At 47.7% G+C, this 12,991-nt stretch overlaps 4 protein-coding genes across 6 annotated transcripts; 2 read left to right on the top strand and 2 right to left on the bottom strand.

The window, feature by feature from the left end:
- Window positions 1-70: 70 nt before the first annotated feature.
- Window positions 71-1,947, top strand: knstrn (kinetochore localized astrin (SPAG5) binding protein). Of its 2 annotated transcripts, XM_011612275.2 has the most exons (9): window positions 71-235; window positions 450-502; window positions 589-712; window positions 840-869; window positions 955-1,054; window positions 1,198-1,312; window positions 1,386-1,447; window positions 1,555-1,629; window positions 1,722-1,946. In XM_011612275.2, exons 2-9 carry the CDS (start codon window positions 481-483, stop codon window positions 1,848-1,850), a joined length of 657 nt encoding a protein of 218 aa, XP_011610577.2. In that variant the 5' UTR covers window positions 71-235; window positions 450-480; the 3' UTR covers window positions 1,851-1,946. The 2 variants fall into 2 exon arrangements, with proteins under 2 accessions (XP_011610577.2, XP_003971953.2); XM_003971904.3 differs by lacking the exon at window positions 71-235 and having other exon boundaries at window positions 274-502; window positions 1,722-1,947.
- A 523-nt stretch (window positions 1,948-2,470) lies between these two features.
- On the top strand, window positions 2,471-4,796 carry mtif3 (mitochondrial translational initiation factor 3). The gene is made up of 4 exons (XM_003971903.3): window positions 2,471-2,552; window positions 2,903-3,368; window positions 3,436-3,587; window positions 3,972-4,796. Exons 2-4 carry the CDS (start codon window positions 2,906-2,908, stop codon window positions 4,206-4,208), a joined length of 852 nt encoding a protein of 283 aa, XP_003971952.2. The 5' UTR covers window positions 2,471-2,552; window positions 2,903-2,905; the 3' UTR covers window positions 4,209-4,796.
- A 290-nt stretch (window positions 4,797-5,086) lies between these two features.
- Window positions 5,087-9,485, bottom strand: heca (hdc homolog, cell cycle regulator). Of its 2 annotated transcripts, none has more exons than XM_003971897.3 (5): window positions 9,046-9,483; window positions 6,931-7,957; window positions 6,534-6,700; window positions 5,749-5,903; window positions 5,087-5,569 (listed from the first exon to the last, which is right to left on the bottom strand). In XM_003971897.3, exons 1-5 carry the CDS (start codon window positions 9,191-9,193, stop codon window positions 5,405-5,407), a joined length of 1,662 nt encoding a protein of 553 aa, XP_003971946.2. In that variant the 5' UTR covers window positions 9,194-9,483; the 3' UTR covers window positions 5,087-5,404. The 2 variants fall into 2 exon arrangements, 1 of the variants encoding a protein (XP_003971946.2); XR_003891317.1 differs by having other exon boundaries at window positions 5,435-5,569; window positions 5,659-5,903; window positions 9,046-9,485.
- Window positions 9,486-10,177: 692 nt separating this feature from the next.
- On the bottom strand, window positions 10,178-12,590 carry abracl (ABRA C-terminal like). Its single transcript, XM_003971896.3, has 3 exons — window positions 12,437-12,590; window positions 11,909-11,992; window positions 10,178-11,596 (listed from the first exon to the last, which is right to left on the bottom strand). The coding sequence occupies exons 1-3, from the start codon at window positions 12,528-12,530 to the stop codon at window positions 11,412-11,414; spliced, it is 363 nt and encodes a 120-aa protein (XP_003971945.3). The 5' UTR covers window positions 12,531-12,590; the 3' UTR covers window positions 10,178-11,411.
- Between the last annotated feature and the right edge of the window lie 401 nt (window positions 12,591-12,991).

The raw sequence follows: 12,991 nt of genomic DNA, 5'->3' as shown, positions 1-12,991 counted from the left end.
TTGAATTTAGCCGCCTACGCGCCTGCGCACTGCGATTTTGACCGCGATTTCCTTTCTTGTGGTTCTTTGGAAGCATCAGAGGTTAAATTAAAATTAAAATAAAGGTTATTGAAATAAACATAAAGTACAACCAAGTCAGGATATAAATAAGTACTTAGCGCATTAATAAGACAGGAAATAGCTCAGCCAAACCGGAAGTGACTGGAAAGGGCGGGCCGATTTTGAATTCGTACGGGTGAGTTCTGTGTATATAACTTAATATATAACGTCCACATAAAGATACGCTTAAATGTGTTATATTCTAATATTTTAGTTTCATTATCATGTCAGATTCAGTAACTGTTATTCGCTATTGAAAAGCTGAATGCGCTAAATTGCGTGTTCGGCGAAGAACAGTCATTTTATTTAAGATGCGCAGAATTATTTAACGCGATTTTGTCTTCATACAGCTGCCGTTGCTGTGGCGATAACTGCTGAATTATGGCTTCTAAAATCCCAAGAGGTGAGCGTCATCTTTGGACTTTGCCTTAACTGAGTTTCATGCAAAGAAATCAAACTGACGCAAAATTAATGTCACTGTATTTAAAGGTTTGCAGCTGCCCGCAGAAACGAAGAGAATTGGCCATAAGCTCGAACCTAAAGACGCCGCGACTGCGAATGCTGCTCAAAAGCCAGATGGCATCCTGAAAGCTCAGAATAAAAACATTCCAAGGTTTGGCAGTGCAAGTCAATGATGTGCATGCTTCTCGGTGTTTTTATTCACTCCATGTTCACCATAAAACCGCACAGCACGGCCCTCATACTCACTAGATATTGAGCATTTTTATTTTGTCTTCCAGAAAAAATGTTGCTCCTAAAGTTCCCAAAGGGTAAGCTGCTCAGCGTGCAGTAGTTTCCATCTTGGACGGTATTAGTTTTGAATCGTTGGTCTGTTTATTTTGCTGTTTTCTGCAGGATTTCTACCAGACATGGGCAACAGGCAGAGCTTAAGGAACAAAATCAGCAATTGTTGGCTTTGAATGAAGAGCTGCAGAAAAGCCTTGCAAACACACAGGTGCTGAGAGCACGGCTTACCTTTGCACTTTTATTGGTGTATAATCAGAGTTTGTTGCAGGTCAGGCAACATGCAGTTAAACTGACCCTCCTCATTTCTGCTGGAATAATGGGTTTTGCTCTGCTTCATCTCTTGTGTTGCAGCAAGAAGTGGCCGAGTTGGAGCTGCATTTCAAAGACATGAAAGACGAGAACGCAGGGTTACAGAAGAACTTGAGGGACTGTCATGTCCTCTTGGTCACAGCAAAGATGGACCCGGGTAAATGTGTTCCCGCTCTCGTCCCGTCGTCCTGTTGGAGGCTCTGAACTAACGCCAACTGTCCAACTGTCAGTTTCAGCCGAAAGAGTCGGAGAAGCTGCACAACAAAATGAGGACCAAAGGAAAGAAGTCATGGTATTTACGTTTAATCTACTTTGCTTGATGTCATGGATCGCGATCGTGAGCTTACCAAGTGCTTCAAAAAAAAAAAAGAGACAAAATTCAATGATTTCCTCTTTCAGAATATCTCTGCAAACCTGTTAAATGAAATAAAAGCATTTGGAGAAATGGCATCGGAGCAACGTGCTCGGCTGGAGGTGAGACGACTGCTTGATTCGGCAGCAACGCTTTGTTCCTGCAGGGTTCAGTAACAACAGTGGGCTTTAAATGTTTCTCCTTTTAAACACAGGAAATCCAAACAGCAATGACAAAACTCTCCAAATCCCAGGCACAGATGATAGAAGAGAGGGAGATGTTTTCTGAGGTAACTGCTGAAATGGAAAAGGCTCTGAAACAAGCAGAAACACTCCTGTTGTAAAAAGAGTGCATTTTAATGGTTAATTGTTATTTCAAAATACTTGCTCATCTTCTTTTAATGCTATTTGTGAAAGTGAATAAAAGATTGTTTCATATCTCTCTTTGTCTCTTTCTTAAGGATTTACTCTCCCTGGCAGGTGTGGGTGGGGAATTCAAACCTGCCCAGGCTGGTTTTAATGGTTTCATTACAATAATATGGTTCTGAATTGTGTATATAGTGTCGGATCTCCAGCAGGTGGTTTTGATGATTTTGCTAGAACGCGTGTAATAATACATCTGTAATTTTTCGGAGTGAGTTGTGGGCACACAGGAGGATGCAGCCCTGTTGTTCTTTCTTTCTGGTCCTTTGCAAAGACACTGCTGCCTCCCACAACATGATGCAGTATCTTGGATGACTGACCTGTCCACCATAATGACTAATATAGAAGGTTTTTTGGGTTATACAATATAATAAACATTTTGCTATATGAATATATAGAAAATATGAATTTCTATATGAATATATAGAAAAATAAGTGTACTTGTTATGCACTTTCTCATGGAGCTAAATTGTACCAGTGGTGCGGCCCAGTCGGTGTGTGTAGGGTTTGTCCAGTAGGTGGCAGCACTGCGTCTTATTTATTTCGGCCACATTAAAAGAAGAAGAAATCCGGAAGTTGCGAAATAAGTCATCCGAGGGAGGCACGAGCGACATTGAGCCCCGGTGAGTGAAAATAACTTTTTATTGTTGCTCAGTTAAACATAACGAAACATTCATATTAGTTTGAACATTCTGCTTGCAAAGATTTAAAGCTGCATTTGCTCGCTGAGCGCCGTTAAAGCGTCTAAATGAGTGAATGGGTGAGTTTGCGGTACCTAGAAGCTTTACCAGGCAAAAGGTCGTATTTGGTATTGATGTCGTGTGTCTGCAGCAGTGTGCACGTTTGGAAAATGATAATTGACCTAGATTTAAATGTATTTTGTGAAAGACAATGGTTATGACACTATAAGTATTCAAACTAATATATTGACGACATTTCATGGTGAATTGCTTCTTCCTTCCTTCCTTCTTAGGACATGTCCTCAGGCTGTGTGAGGTGGCTACTTAACCACACAATGACGTCTATGTTTGGTGCAGGTATAGGCTACTGTACCTCCGCATCCAGATCTTACCTCATATGCACTGTAAGATCCAGCGTTACTGCTTCGTCTTGCACCCGGACTCCATTCTGCACTGCTGCAGGCAGCTCTGAAAACCCACCTGTGGAAAAGAGGAAGGCAACACAGGATCTCCGCGCTCGTGCCAGTGTCACCGCTGTCGGCCGCAAAATCCCACAGCGTCAAATACAAGTCATAAGCGACACGGGAGAGAATATGGGGACCATGCACCGTGCAGACGTCATCAGGTTGATGGATGAGAAGGGCTTCAGGTTGGTGTTGCTAAGCGAACAGAAAGATCCGCCTCTGTACAAGTTGATGACTGGCAAACAGATTCACGATGAGCAGCTAAAACGGCGGGAGAAGCAGAAATCAAAAGCCGGTATGTGGAATATTTAACAAGTCACCAGATGTTATCTGAAAAGCAGCTGACCGTGTCCCCTCTGCAGCCCCTGCGCAGGTGAAAGAGCTCACCTTTACGCATGGCATCGCGGCTCACGACCTCACCGTCAAGGTGAAGCAAATAGAGAGCTGGCTGGAGAAAAACAACCACATAAGAGTGACTCTGCGGGCAAAACGTGGTCAACCTGCTGACAATCTGGTGAGGACGCTTCGTATCAGAGACGGGGAGCAGCACACGACCACAAACACCAGTGCATTCCAATACACAGTCAGCCTGGTCTGAGAAATCAAAGGGAAATTATGGGGTTTTTTGACACTTACTCTTCAAGGGGCTGCAGGAAAATCTAATTGTGTGGATCACTGGGGTGTTAAATGAGGAAGCAATGATAAACGTGAACAATTGTCAATATAAAAATCAGATTTTTGCGCAACATTTGCTTTCAAGTTTTAAATATTTAAAACTTCCAAGTCAGCTGTGAGGTGGGAGGAAGGAAACTGGATGTTTCTGCCATTTAACTACAGCTTTTTATGACTGAGCTTTAGCAACAAGCTAATTTGTTGTGTCTTCCTTGTCCCTTTTTAGGAAACGGCTCTGGAAGAGGTGGTGCACAAGGTGGGAGTGATGGTTGGATTTGTGTCCAAGCCCAAAGTCGTCCGTGACGGCCAAGCAGCCATGTGCATCCTGAGACCGCCCTCAGCGAAGGAACTGTCGCAGAAAGGAAAGAGCAGCGCGGCGGATCTGCAGACGGCCGGCTCCGGTTCTTCCCAGGACAAAAGCGTCGCTGGCACGGATGCAGCAGGAGCGTCTGTACAAGAGTGACTTCAAATCAACGACTTTCATGCAAAAGTCTGACAGGAAATCTCAGAAAATGGAGGATGTTTCTGGATTCTGAGGCTCCGTGTGCGCGAGGCTACAGCGGAGGTAGCGAGATGTGACCTGAGTGGACGTGACGCTGGGAACTACTTGGAAAAAAGAATTCTGTTGGTTCCATTTTATGCAGGTTAAAACCAACGTTGCTCCACACAAGCAACAGCTGATCACCACTGGACTCCTCCCAGTCCCAGTGGAGCCAGTGATGAGACGCGTGTGCTGATCCCAGTAGGTCAATGCTGTCGATGTCCTTTAGGGATCCTGGAGTTCAAAAACCTGACGTGATGGAGGAACACTGAGCTGTGCCAGGAGAGATGAACCATCCCGGGATGATGAGGCGGGCCGGGAGCAGCAGCTAGCCGTGTATTTATGGAGAACTGGTGTGAAATTTCCCAGTAAAATCAAAGCTTATTCGCAGAAACGTCAGGTTTCCAGGCTCGGGAGCATTTTTATTACATTCACGCCTACCTGGGAAGCCCTTAATAGATGTAAAGATTTTCCTGAACAGAATAAAGAATCTGATTAATTTTAAAATAAGAAATTGAATCCTATTTTTTTTTTTTTTGTGAGGCTCTCTGGTACCTAAAAGGTATTATTGTTGTGTTTAGGTCCAGCTTAGCCAGTGGGCGCTGGACTGGGTCACGTTTGGGGGGTTCTCGGCATTGAGGAGGTGCTGGTGTTCAACACACTTGACCTTTTCTGGGGTTATAATGCCCCCATAAATGAGAGTTCTCTCCTTTATCTGGACTTGTATCACATTTATGGGGCTTTTACTTTGGCATTAAGCTCTGATTGTGCTGTTAGAGGACCAAAGAGGGACGCAGTTATCAGGCCCGAGACCATATTTCTCTGCTTTATTCAAGATTCCTCTTTGTTATTGGTAAAAAATAAAAGCAATTTTGGCATACAGATACATTCACTTGTCACAGATCAACGCGTGTGATTGGTCAACACTGACTCTGAACAGCAGAGATGCTCTCTTAGAACGAGAGTCATACTTCTAGACATTAAAAAAGAAAACGGGGAGGGAACTTGAACATAAAACCGACTTAAGGCCCAAAAATGAAATGAAAATCTTTCCTATATTGTGTTAGAAAAAGCATTGGAACGAGAGCAGCTGAACTAGCATGCACAAACAGCATTTGTCAATAAGCCTCCAGTACTTTGTACGAGGAGAACGGCTTCACGAAGTGATAGTCCAGGTTGCCGCAGTGAGGACACTGCTGCACGTTGCTGTACTCTGAGAAATACTGCATCCCGACTCTGACGTCCACCACCGGCTTCCCGCAGTGTTTACAGTTGAGCCGAGCCTGTGGAGAAACGGGGCCCATGTGTGTTAATATCCAATGAACTGTGGCGGAAACCCGCCACTAGAGGGCAGCTGAGATGTTTTAACCACCTCTCACGTGCGTATTTTTGCCCCAGAGAACCTCCCGAGGCATCAGTAGTGACAGATTCGTTGTCTTTGGGAGCAGCGCTATCATCTCACCTGGCAACACGGTGAAGCAGCCAGGATATCATACGTGTACATGGTGCCCAGCTGGTGCCAGCTCCCGTCCCAGCGTGACTTGCATTTGATGCAAACGATCTTGTGGACGCCCTCTAAACAGTCCACACAGATGGCGTAGAGGTGCATTAGCCTACCTGTGAGGCATAAAGAAACGCTGTCAAAGAGGCTTGAATGCGAGTCAGCTCATGCGTCAGCCAGGAAATCAATAAAGTAGCTTCTACTATCTCCATATTATCAGGTTCAGGGGGTTGTCCCACCAGCTGGGGGGTGTTGGCTTACATGGCAGTCGCCAAGCTTGTCCATAAATAAAAGCTAAATATAGTCGAATTACCGTGACACCAGTAATAGATGTGGTTTCATTTCCCACAGAGGCTCCAGAGTACAGAGAGCTCATGATTGATGGTGTGTGTCCAAAAAAGCCTTTTCACGTCACTGATCTGGTGAACTTGGGAAATGCCCGACACACTAACTGTCCCCCCCAATCCCGATCAGAGCTTTATTGCAACGATTAACAGGAACAATCATCAATATGTATCAGTCCACGAGTGTGGGAAACAGCAGAAGCTGTCGTAGATTAGAGTTTAAATGTGTAACGTAGGTCATTGTTTTAGCATCTTAGCATGCGAAATACTCCGGCTAACGCGGGCTCGTCTCATCATCGCTCATTTTAAAGCCTGTTGTTGTCTCGTCTTTATTGCAGCCTCCGTCGTCACACAATGCTGGAGTCATTCAACAAACGGCGATGGAGGGAAACTCGGTCTGACCTTGCAGGTGGCAGGGGACGTCGTACTCAATCTCATCGTGGCGCGACGGGCTGAGAAACAGGGTCCCGTCGACCAGAGGAAACTGCTCGAACACTGGCAGGGCTCGGTGGCACAGTGCACAGTTGACCACGTTCCTCTGGCTGGCACTGAGAGCGGACAGGATGAACCTGCAGGAGGGCCGACAGTCTGTGGTTAAGACATTATTATTGTCCAGATGTCCTCCTCCGTGCATGCTGCAGATGTTGGCCAAGCTAGCTAATTCTTAGCTATCATCTTAGCGCCTATCATAAGAGGCGAATATTCACGACGCTAGCCAACATTCCTTGGTCCAACTCTGCGTTTCACGTTTGCCGACCATTTTCCGACCTCGTCGGACCGATTCCAGGAGGTTTCGTACCTGCGCAGTTCCTCTCCCTGGCCTGCCTGGGCGTCGTCCTCCATGCGGACATGGTAGGTGTTGACCTTATGGCGCGGGACGTGCGTGAGGAGCTCTGAAAGGTCCAGCCTTCTCAGGAACTGCACCGGGTGAGAGTGGTTGCCCTCGCCCCCTCCGGAGGACAGGAGCCGCTGGTGGAGCGGCAGCGGGAAAGACAGAGACAGCGGGAGCACCGGACCGTGGTCAAGATGCGAGCCGCTGTTGGAGGCTCCTACTGAGCAGCTCCGGCTCAGGGGCCCCCCGCTCATAAGGGTTTTTCTCTGCAGGTCTATGTGGACCGCAGATTTTAGGAATTCTCCCAGAGGACGAGATCCACGTAGGCCTCCTCCACCTCCCGCCGCGAGGACAGCGGTGGGGGGGAAAGGGAACCCGGCAGGAGGAGACAGTCCAGGAGAGTCACACGGAGACTTCTGAGGGGGCCCCAGACACAAAGGTCCTCCTGCGGCTGCTCCTCTCTCTGAAGAGTTCTGCCGGTCCACTGATTGTCTCCGAGGTAGCTCCTGGCTGGAGGCTCTGTGGGACAGTTTACCCCCTCCCACTGCTCCCAGGAGCTGCTTAGTCTTCCTGGGCTCCTCAAAGAAGCCGTCCCCAGACCCTGCCGGCCCCCCGCTGGCTCCGTTCCTGCCTGCGCTCTTCTCAAAAGGCTTTTTCTTGCGCTCTTCCTGCTGCATGCGCTTCACCTGATACCAGTCGGTGTCTTTTTTCAGGTGTCCTTGACCACAGCGGCACGAGCAGAACCGGAAGGCCAGGTCGTAGCCCTTCTTGGTCCACATGTTCTGGCGGCACTGCTTCTCGTTCCAGGAGCGCGCGCGGCCGATGCAGTTGAACTGGACGAGGATGGAGCTCTCCCACTCGTAGAAGCACTGCTGGTGCATCCAGTTGCCGTGAGGGCAGAGCTCGTTGTTGCAGAGCACGCGCTGGTAGTCGTCCTTCTCCATGTTGATGGGTCGGCCCAAGCTGCAGCCCAGGGGGGTCGCGCACTGGCTCTCTGAAAGAGGGGGGAGTAGAAACATGACCAAGTGGACGTACCACGCTGAAATACACTGTAGGAGAGGCAGGGATTCCCCGGACAGGTCACCAGTCCATCACGGGACACACACACACACACACACAGAGTTTCAATGCTAATTTCCCTGATGGACACCCCCTAAAGGGATCAATAAAGTACTCAATCATAAAGAAACATCGACCTTCAAGAAACTAAAGAACTCCTCTAAAATAAAGTACGTTCGAAAAGCTGCGGGGGGGGAGAGAGAATGTCAGGAGGGAGATTTAAGTTGTGACTGACATCAAAGTTGAGCGAGCAACTCTGGACGTGGGCGTGTGTGTGGGGGGCGTGTGCGTGTGGGGGGCGTGTGCGTGGGGGTGTGTTGATCCTCCCTTTTCTTCCACACCGCCTGTGTTTCCGTTTCTCCCCTTAAGGACTCGACTCGTGTCCTTTTAAACGTACTGAAAAGAGCTCAGCCAGACTGTGCATAGATATAGTTCCTCTGTCAGTGTCACCCTTGCTGAAGGCCCCCGGGCAGCCAAGCGCGCACGGGCCTGCGCAACACCTGCTGGCCGCGCACGGGACGCAGCAGCAGAGAGATGCGTTGCATTGCTTCACTAATATTCCCCGAAGATGCCCTTTCAGACTCAGGACATTCATTCCCAGAAGAAGCTCCACCCGCCGAACTCCGTGGATAAATCCATCCAATTAGTGTCTCGTTGCTCGTTTGGTGAGAACTAAAGTCGACCGAGGCCGTTTCAGCCAAATTTCCACTTTTTCCTGCCGTGCGCGCACTCTTCTCCTATCACAACAAAGCGCAGCGGGCGACCGAAGCGCGGACCTGAGAGCTACCGCCTGCTTCACATAATCCCCGGCCCCGACCCAACATTTCCCTCTTTCCGAGGCCTCAAGTCGTGATCGAACGTTACAGCCGCGCCGGTCAGCAAAAGGTCGCAGCTGGAGCGCAGCTGGAGCGACCTGGTGCAGCGGCACAGGGGGGTGGGGGGGTGCCAGCGAGAGCAACCAGCTCCACCAACAGGAAGGCAGCATCACCAAACTTCTACATCTGCGTCCGCTTCCTCTCTTACCACTCGAGCGCTGGCTTCTGGGCGCAGCCGCCGCCGCCGCCGCCGCCGCGCCTCCCGTCGCCGCTGCACAGCCTCCATTTTCCTGCTCATCTCCGTTACTGTTGCTGCGCTTGCTTTTCTTTCCCTTGGTGCTCTTCTGGTTGGGCATTTTACGCGATCTCTTGTCCCAGTGGTATTTTCGACCTCACTCAGCGGCCTCTGTCACCGCCGACTGGCAGTTTTTGCGGAATGCGTCTCTGCATTGTTCTTTCCTGGCGTCGTTGTTGGCGCCGTGCTCGTCGTCCTCGTGGGCAACGTGCACGCTCGATTGCAGCGCTGATAGCAGCGATTCTAAATAATAATCAGCTTTAACCTTTAAGGCGGCCCCGTCCCTTGTTTTGATTCCTGCTCCTCTGTTTTCGTTCGCTCCTGACGTCACAAGACCCCGCCCCCACACGTTCGCTCAGCGGCCGATGCTGCATTCAAATGTCGGCAGAATAGCTCGGAATTTTAAGGTTCTATTTTTTTATTTTTTTTTTAAAGTCGATTATTTATTTATTTCCAAAGCTGTCAAATATGGGGGCAGTTTCTGAATGGTTTCACGGTTGAAATGGAATAAATAACTATATTTTACTTCACCAAGATAAAACTGAACAAGATTGTACTGCACAGTCAAAAGTCCCTCATGTTGTGGAACTAAAGAGGAAAAGGAAAATCAGCAACTTTTACAAAAATGCAGCAAAGGGTTGCAGCTGTGGTCACATGCTGCCCTGAGCAGAGAACTGCTCCATCGTGTGCAAGTCTCTGCAGCGTTCGCTCTGAACGGCGTTTTGCATGTACACAAAACTGAACCTTACTCCAAAATTGCGCTGATGAAGTCAAGTTCAAATAAAAAAGTAGTTAGACCTCGTCGTTAGATATTAATGACAACTGGTTCATCAGCCTGGGAGGTAACGATCCCAATTACCTCCCACATTTCAACAGGACAAACTTCTGGTTCTTGCCTGCTTGTCTAAACATGTTTAAATGCCTCCGAGCAGTTTAGAAACCAAGAGTGGTTCCTCTTCAGCGTTCCTCCAGTGAGTGTGCACGCTCCTACCCCTGATCCCATTAGTCCCACGTCTGAGATTAAAAAAAGACAGAACGCTCGAGCTTAAAGTGCAACGACTTTATTCCATGGAATGAATGAAATCATAAACCAGGTGTGTTTAGGAATGTTCTCGTCTATTGTCCTTGAAGGCATCATGAAGACATCCCAGAAGGTAAATCTGGGCCGTTCCTGGAGATTTTCATCTTTCAGCGCAACAACAGAAGCAAACACAGTAAATGACAGTGACGTATGCAGCAGTTTCCTATTCTCCGTTGATTTCTGAGGATTTCGTTTCACCCTGATCGTCTGTGTGGAGCGGAACGTCGGGATAGCTCGGAGCGTCGCCGCCAACAACGGCGCCTCGAGCAAAACCAGGAAATAAAACACGTGGATCAGGGGAACCCTGAGCTGCTGAAGGCCGACAGCAGCAGAGACGCATCGCAGACGTTTACAGATGAGGCACATTAATGGCTAAAAACAGCACTGGTGAGTAGAAAAGAGACCAGATTGGTGCTGATGTCGCTCACATTACAGCAGATAAACACACACATGACAGCCTCCAGCTTCCGAACAATCCAATGTTGGCAACTCTGGGATTCCTTTTGGTTTCTCCCACCCAAAAACTCAAACGCACCAAAGAAGACGTCGCTAGCAAACCCGCGGCGACTGTTTCAATCATTCTTTTTCAGGAGGGAAATTTGGAGCTCAGCTAACACTCAATATTCCGTCTCTGAAAAAGACGGAGTAAAGACTATTCTAGCAGCTACACAACGTGTACAAAAGGTGTAAAAGCACCAGTGAAATGCACCGACGTTGGATTTTGAGGTCACCCTGAGGTAGTCAAGATGGCTCATGTAAACAGTTCACGTTACTGGCGTTTGGCACCGTGCACAGCGGAAATTCGATCTTCGAGCTGCACGGCGTTAAAGCTAAAAACTTTCAAATATTTGACTTTCGGCTTGAGCCCAGGTGAGAGGAACTCCTGGTGCAGCTTCATAGACAAATGTTCAAGGTCGGGTTGATAATTAGACGTGATCCGATCCCAAAAAGACAGTTGAAACCTAAAACACGTGCGAGCGTCTGCTTTACACGCCGCTACGTTCCTCGATCTGTGCAGCCAGTTTTGTGATGATATCAGGGACACAGCAGTGTCACAGACAGAGGTTTCCTGGGGAACTACTGATGGAAATATTAAAAATCATGTGCGTGAAAAGAAGTAAAGAGATAGAAAATACCGAGTAACGTCTCAATTTACAGGTGGAGGCCATCAGAGGCCCACCTGGTCCTGGGAGAACCTTTACTCTTGGAGCAGGGTGATGTCCACATTATCGTGGACGCCCTGGAGAAGCAGTTCGCCCTGGTAGGAGATCAGCTTCCTCTTTTTGGCCGCCTTCAAGGTGCCGACCAGGGCCTCGAAGATGTTGGCACAGCGGTCGTCGTTGAACAAGACCCCGAACTTCACACAGGTTTGACCATCAGCGTCTGCGAGAGGGAGCATCCAAAGTGAGGGTGATGCACGTTAACGGGTCTCGGCTGTCGCCGGTGAGCAACTGTAATGTGCAGCAAGAGTCTTCACTTTTAGAACAGGTGTACTACTACTCTGCCTCTGATGTGGATCAGAACCAGTGTTAACATCTGTCTGCACGGCTGCTTCAGGATGTTGCCACGACATCATTGTGTCGTGTTTCCTCCACCCCCAAAACTGTGTTTCTGTACCACCTCGGCTGTTCAAGATCAGCTGGAATAAATTGTGTCCGGATTTCTGCTCTCATGGCTGCAGAATCATCGACTTACTCTTAGAGCCCAGACGCTTAATCTCCTCCATCAGCAGCTCTATTTCATGAGAGACATTCATCCTTGCCGAAAATGAGAAGATCTCTGCAAAAGAAAACCAGATTTTATTTTAGTTTTATCGTCATTTTGAATTTCGCTGCTCCTTTCTGACGTCACATGAGAAGGTAATGCGGAAATGAGCGATTAGCATTTCAAGCTAGCCGTAAATACGCGTTTCAGCACCCATTGGTTATTTACCGTCATCTCCAGTGTGGCTTGATACGGACTGTTAAAATGTGTTGTTTTTAAGTCTGGACAACAATGAATGTATTACAGTTAGAGTCAATAAGCGCTCGCCGGGTAACATTAGCTTCAGAACCGACTGCTAAGGAAGGACAGTGAACGCAGCTATACGGAAAAATTAAAAGTGCAAATTGGATACAAACAGTGTAACAAAATGGTTTAGTAAAACAGGGCATAAAACAAGTTTGACATTGAGAAATTACTTTTTAATGAAATAAAAAACGAATCAAATAAGGAGATCCTTACTGGGCTGTATCGGCTCCTGCAGGGCGGTGGTGCGTTCAAGTGTCTGCTCGGAAAAGTTGACGCTCCTCGTTTCCGGAACACAGTCAGGCACCATCTCCCCATATATGGTGTTAACTACGAGCCCGTAGTTCTTCTGAACAAGTAGGCACAAGCTTTCTGCTGCAATTTGTAGCCTTTTGTTTTACGCCACCACAGTGCAAGTCGTTAAATGTAGCGAGGAAAAAAACTGGAAGTGTATTCTTTGAATAATAAGAGGTTATCCTCAACTATCTCACAATTACTTTTTTTTTTTAACCTAAATTAATACTGTCACTGATGGCAAATGCTCTGACATCATTATTGCTTACATTTTGTCGCAGCTTATCTGCTCTAAAATAACATTTAAGACTAGCAGACGGCCTCAGAAAGGCTTTTATTTTGAAATCACTTATCCGGTTTTTTGCAGGCCAAGCAAACTCATACAGCTCAATGACGTAGAGTCGTCAAGCTAACGGCGAAACCTACAGCCAGAGCCGGAAGTGTGTCACGTGGGAATAAGCGGCAGTTTGATTTATG

This window comes from Takifugu rubripes, chromosome 16, assembly GCF_901000725.2.
Source record: "Takifugu rubripes chromosome 16, fTakRub1.2, whole genome shotgun sequence".
Taxonomy (NCBI): domain Eukaryota; kingdom Metazoa; phylum Chordata; class Actinopteri; order Tetraodontiformes; family Tetraodontidae; genus Takifugu; species Takifugu rubripes.
The sequence above is the reverse complement of the archived record's forward strand: the minus strand, read 5'-3'. Positions and strand labels throughout refer to the sequence as shown.